Source organism: Pteropus alecto, unplaced genomic scaffold (genome assembly GCF_000325575.1).
Source record: "Pteropus alecto unplaced genomic scaffold, ASM32557v1 scaffold164, whole genome shotgun sequence".
NCBI classification, from domain to species: Eukaryota; Metazoa; Chordata; class Mammalia; order Chiroptera; family Pteropodidae; genus Pteropus; species Pteropus alecto.
The window spans coordinates 22,637,404-22,644,312 of record NW_006439568.1 but is presented as its reverse complement, the minus strand read 5'-3'; the positions used below and the strand labels follow the sequence as shown (position 1 = coordinate 22,644,312).

At 30.1% G+C, this 6,909-nt stretch overlaps 1 protein-coding gene across 1 annotated transcript in view; it reads left to right on the top strand.

The window, feature by feature from the left end:
* VPS13B (vacuolar protein sorting 13 homolog B) overlaps nucleotides 1–6,909 on the top strand; it is a gene marked incomplete at its 3' end in the record, with an annotated part of 647,903 nt that overhangs the window by 305,043 nt on the left and 335,951 nt on the right. Inside the window, exon 23 of the mRNA XM_025050073.1 lies at nucleotides 3,262–3,493. Coding sequence (XP_024905841.1) covers nucleotides 3,262–3,493 — 232 coding nt within the window. The remainder of the gene's footprint in view (nucleotides 1–3,261; nucleotides 3,494–6,909) is intronic.

The window sequence follows — 6,909 nt, the reverse complement described above, 5'->3', positions numbered from 1 at the left end:
AGGAATTGTGCCCATTTGGCTGAAAAGTCAGTTTTTTAAGTTACCTAACTACCAGGTTGTTCTGTGAAATGAAATAACGAGCATGCATTAAACAATTATTTTAGTTAACATCTATATCTGATGCTAATAAAACTAATTGTTCATTTATTTAATAATTTTTTTAGTATCTGGTACATGCTAGGCACTGTACTATGTACTGAGATAATAGAGTGAACAAAATAGGCAGTGTCTGACATAGAGCTTGTGCTCTAGTGAAAATTCTATTGATAGTTTAAAACTCTATTGTTTTAAGTTTTTTAAGCACTGAGATTATGTCTTTTGTCTCTGTGTTCCTGACTTCCTGTTCAGTTCATTGTAAATATTAAAGAATTCATGAATTAAAAAAAAAAGTGAATGAAATTATACCCTGAAATGTTTCATTTTTTAAAACATTTAAAGCTGTTTCCTGAAACATTTATTTCATTCTGTAGAAATTTTGCAAAACATAATTATTGCTGGAGTCTAAAGTTTTAAAGCAAGAGAAACATTTGGGAAGAAGAAATAGGACTGTTATTTAAAAAGGCAGAAAAAATTTTAGAGCATTTATATGTAAAGTGTTCTATATGATAGACAGCAGGCTAAACAAAATGTTCAGATTAATGATAAATGAAACCTGTCTTAGTCTCTTCTTTTTCACAGAGTGTATCACAGTTATAGAGCAAACAATTTAGAAAAATCTAAGTTTACCAAATCTTACACATGGGGGGTACACAATGGCATCTTTTCAAATGGCACATAAACCTGGAACTTCAGAAAAAATATGCATGATAATAATTTTATTTATTAAAATAAGAATACCAAATAATTTCTACTTTATTGGTTTATCTTCAGTATGTAATACTTAGATATGTAGCCCTTGACCTAAGAGGAATCAAAATAGGGGTGGTTCTGCTTCAAGAATTTGTAATAATCCCTTCACTTTAACACATGAATATTGGCAAAAGAACACGTTGCTACCAAAACTGAAATAAGATCCTTGAAACAGAAAGGATGTTGCCATGGAAAAATGAAGTAACACTCAGTGCAGCTGTGATGCATTAATGAATAGGATATTTTTTTAAAAGATCATTTGTGTTTGGTGTGGCTCAGAGGGTCCCAACCAGATGGTTTCCATGAACATGATCTGACCCCCAGTTTGAGGACTTCTTACTGGCAGATTACTTCATTTTCTTTCCCTTGGATTGTCAGATCCTTACATTAATGCAAAATTTACTGCTGCAGTTTTCTGTTCACTTGCATAAATCATTCAACATTTTACATTAAAACCACAATTTTAGACATATAGTTTAACAGTTATTTTAAAAGTGTAAAAAGATTTATGTGATAGCTTTAGTATATATAATATATGTAACATTATAAATTTGAGCAATTTGGATTATGTATATGTTTTGGTTCTTATCATTAAAGAAATCCCCACAACATATATTATATTTAGAAAGTTTATTTTTTTAGAGTTGTTATGTATCTCATGCTAATATACTATTGATTCTGTATGCATTGCTCAGGTTGTTAAATGTAATGAAATAATTTGTTTCTGAATTAGTGGAATTTTAGAATATTTTGTGATTTTGGAAATTTTGGCACAATTTCAATTCGTTTCTCACTCAGCCTTATATGTATATATTTGTATATGGCGACATGTTAAGCCAATTATGTCACATTACTGAAAGCTATTTTTCAACATAGCATCAGTACCTACATGAAGTATTAAATACTTATAAGGTCAAATCAGTATTTATATGGGATAATATGCTCTCAGTGTGCCATTTTAACTTGTGTTATTGAACACTGACAATGACTTATGTTAATATTTAAAAACTTAATACATCTGAGACAATATATACTTCTGTTTCAGAATAAAAAAGTATGTCGTAATCTTAAATCAATTAACTACTTAACATATACACACTTAAATTGTCTAAGCTGCAAGATAAAATTCTAAAACTAAAAAACGAGCTCATAATCTATGAACCAATGTATTTGTTTTTGCAAAATTTTACTTATATTTTTCTTCACTGAATTCATAAGTTTGTCCATGCACAGAAATGTTGAAGCAAAGATGAGAAAGTTTGCTTATTTATAAGGCTGGCAAATTATTTATTGTATTAAGGAATTCCAGCTGTTACATATCATTATGCTCTCACTAAGGAATATGTAAGCCCCCAGAGAAGTCATATTACTATATTGTTAGTTATCTTTTATTTAGTACATTTGCTAATATAATTGACTACAATATCCAAGTATTAAGCAAACAAAGTTTATTTTTATTGCACTTTCAGATAATACCTTTGTATGCCAAATATTTTGTAGAAAATTAACAGGTTATATTTTTTATTTTCTTAAAAATAATTCAAGTGTGCTAGTCTGTTTGGGCAGTTTACTAACCTGGTACAGGATATTACTTTGTAAGAACCAACTAAAACTAATAGACCAACCTACATTGCTTTTGAATTAAGAACTTACAATGAATTCAGGTTAATCTTGTTTTACCTACCTAAGGCCCTAGCAACCCAAGTGACTACACTGGTGATAGGGAAGTATAAAAATTTCACATGAAATCACAGTAAAAGCAAGGAATAGCGCTCTTAAAGTCTTCTGAATTTTCTTTATTACCATGTATGTGTTTATATATAACAAATGTGATATATATACTTGAGTCTTGGTATACATGTGTATAAAAAGAGAAAGTATATGATATAAACGTGTTCTATTTTAATGTTTGCCTAGAGATATCATCTGAACATTTTAAACATTTTTTTTCTTATATTTTAGTCTATAAAGTAAAAAAGGATGAGCCAAATTCATATAGAATTAGAAGTTTGTGTGTTTTTTAAAGTAAGAGCAATAAAATGGTAGTCAGTTCTAAGGACTTAGCTGGTGTTAACAAAATCTAATGAACCGCAAAAGGAGGAGGATTTTCTCACCTTTTTTTGCCAGGACATTTTCTAACTCAGTTATGTTTCTTGGATAGAACTGTGGAAAGGCAGATATGTTTTCAGCTCATGTCACTGCACCCATTTGATCAGATGTATAGCAAAAAACAAACCTTTTCAAGTGTTTGTTGTGTTCTTTAGAAAAAGAAACTCATAAAGACACAAGTATGGGACATTTTCGTTTTTATTCACTTGCCTGTTTATTCTGGTAAAGATATTGGTATTTGAAGGTATGTTTATTCTCAAATTTAGCCTGATCTAAATATTTAATTTTGCTTTTCTTTTCTAGCTTGAAGTACAATCTTGTTGTGTATTCATTCCAAATGATAGCCTGCCTTCCCCAAGTACAATTGTATCTGGTGACATTCCTGGAACAGTAAGAAGTTGGTACCATGGACAGACCATGCCAGGAACACTTGTTCTCTGCCTGCCTCAAATAAAGATTATTAGTGCTGGCCACAAGTATATGGACCCTCTGCAGGAGATTCCATTTGTTATCCCACGACCCATCCTTGAAGAAGGTACTTTTAAAGAAATTCTTTTTATGTTGTTATATCTATATATACTGATATTTTGAATTTTGTTAGTTTTTTAATATGCTAGTGCATATGTAACTCAGTTTTATTGAAAGATCTACACGAAGATGAAAGTGATCTACAAAGCAATCTAAAAAGAAAGATCTACAAAATAAATGAACATGAAACTGTGATGCTGTTTATTGACAGCCACACCTTTTAATTATATCCATGTATAACTACATAAATGGAGACTGTGCAAAACATCATATGCAATATAATATAATCATTAAAATGCTAAGCATAAAAGTGACTTAAGAAGTTGGTTTCAGATGTATACATTAGGCTGAATTAAGAATGATTAGTAGGTTGATCTAAATTTAAGCTGCTTGACTTATGAGTGAGTATATTGTAACATAAATAATCAAATAAATATATCAAGCATATTTCTGCATTTCTCATTTATTTAAATAAAGTAGATAGTTATATGGTGATTGCAGCCATAACTCTTAAGTAAATACTTGATTTCCGATATTGCAGTATTTTCAGTTGCAAATTGATATTCTTTTGAACTTTGACATATTCATCGGAAGCAATATGTGAACCTGGAAAAGTTTTAAGTCACAAAGTAAATAATGTGAATCTATATTTTAATAACAAGATTCAAATGTTTGACAGTTTTAAATAGGTCAACACCTTGTTCATGTTGTTAAGATGCAAGTGTATCAATCCTGACAGCTTTCAGATTACTGCACATACTGTTATCGAAGAGCAGATATGGTCTGCACGGTTTTTGACTGTGACTTGAAGTTGATTTCTCTCTATTTTTCTGTGCACTGAAATTTCCACTGCAAGCTAGTTTTCTCATATTTGTCAGAAGTGAGCATTGCCAGAAATTAATGTTGGCAATGTTTAAGATTATTAAATGTGAATGTTGTTAAATATAAAATAATAGAATTCTAAGAGTTAGAAAGAACTTGTTTAGAGTTTTTCCTATGTGAGGGTCTTTGTCTTAATGCAAGGGTCTTTTCTTTAGCATACTAGACATATCTGTTCTTTGCTAATTACTTTTGGTTATAAGGAATTCTTTATTATCACGACAGCTATTGTATATCATATCAAGGACATGCTAGCCTCTTAAAGTGAGCTGGAGAGTGATCCTTCAACTCTGGAATAAATTTTTTGTAGGATTAAAATGATTTGTCCCTTGATTTTTTTGTTGTTGAAACTCACTAATATTTGTGTAACAACTCTTTAAGATATAATTTGCATATTTTAAAATTCCTTTTAAAGTATACAAGTAGATGATTTTTAGTGTATTTAGTTTTGTGCGGCCATCACCAATATCAAATTTTAGAATGGTTTTATCACTCCAAAGAAGAATTGATATACTAGTAGCAGTTACTCTTCATTATTCCAGGTATTTCATATGAATGGAATCACACAATATGTGGTCTTTTGTGACTGACTTGTTTCACTTACCATAATATTTTCAAGACTGATTCATATTGTAACATTATCAGTCTGCATTCTATTTTATGGTTGAATTATAATCTATTTTGTGGATATACCACATTTTCTTCATCCATCAGTTGATGGATATTTAAGTGGTTTTCACGTTTTAGCTATTTTGATTAATTCTGCTATGTTCCTTCTTGTACATGTTTTGATTTCAATTAGATATATGTATACCTAGAAATTGTTGGTTCATATGGTAACTCTGTGGTTAAGCTTTTGAGGAATTGATAGAATGTCCCCCCAAAATGTCTGTACTATTTTACAATCCTACATCAAGGTATGAAAGTTCTTATTCACATCTGTGTCACCACTTGTTATTGCCTGTCTTTTTAGTTCTAGCCATCTCATTGCATGTGAAGGAGTATCTTGTCATTTTAATTTGCACTTCCCTGATCACTGATGATGTTGAGCATCTTTTCATATGCTTGTTGGCCATTCATAGATTTGTTATTTGTTCTTATCCTATTTAGATTATTCGCCCACTTTTTAGTTGGGTTATTGGTCTTTTTATTGTTTAGTTAAAAGAGTTCTTCATATATTCTGGATATTAGAACTTTAGTAGATATATGATTTACAGATATTTATGGATTGTCTTCCCTATCTTGATTTCTGCTTTATATTTTTTAATTCCATTTTTTCTCTGCTGTATTGGAAGTTATTCTTTACTCTTCTTTTTATTTTAATCTTAGAAATTAACACTTTTTATGATGTAAATTCTGGTCTTAGAAATATTGATGCATTCATTTTTAATTTATTAAATTATACATAAATAAGCTATTTACTCTGCAAGGTTTGGAAAATTTATTCAGTAAAGGGCCAGATAGTAAGTGTTTTTAGTTTTATCAGCTATATGGTTTCGATTCCAACTACTCTACTCTTTGTAATGTAGAAGCAGCCATAGATGATTATATGTCAATGAATTGACATAACTATGTTCCAATAAAACTTTATTCAGCCAGATTTGGTCATGGACCCTCTATTCTGACTCATATACTAGTGCCTTACTAATCATTCCTTCTCATAGTGTCATTCCTTTCTTGTATCTCAGATAATTTTCCTTCTGGCTTTTTGTGATGATCTGCTGTTAGCAAACTTAATTTTGTTGTTTGAAAATGTCTGAATTTTGCTCTCTTTTTTAAAAGATATTTTGCTAGATATAGAATTTCTTATTAATAGTTATTTTTATCTAACCCATTAAAGATACCATTGTTCCAACACTTGCTTTTTATTGCTCTTTTGAGGGATCCACTGTCATTTTGTGTTTCCTTAAAGATATTTATCCTTTTTCTCTGACAACTTTAGAATGATTTTAATCTGAGTTTTAAAGTTTTAGTATTGATGACCTTTATGAGTTCTGCCAGTGTTCTGGATTATCTCTTCAGATTGCCTCTGCATAATTCTTTCTACATATATGTTCTTCTTTTTCACCTTTTTAATGTATTTTTCTTATTTTTCTTCTCTTTGACTCGCTGACCTGCATTCTGAGTTAGCTCTTTAATCTGATCCTCTAATTCATTAATTTTCTTTTCAGTTATGTCTAACATGCTATTGAACTTGTTCATTGAACTCTTGAGTAAACTTTTATATAATTCTAGTATATCATACAGAAAACTGTACAACTCTTAGTGTACAGCTTTACACTTCATGAAATAAACCCATTCATGTTACTGGCATCTGAAATCAGATAAAGAATATTATCAGCATCCAGGAGATCTCTAGCTTCTTACCAGCCACAGTTTCTTCAAAGGCAAACTGTATGTTGACATCTAAAACCATAGTTTTCCTGTCTTAACACTTTATTTGTTAAATTTAAATTTCCTTATGATATCCTTTTCATTTTGCTTGTTTTTTAAAACATCTTGCTTTTTATTCATAATTTTCAAGACTTTCTTATATTTCTTCAT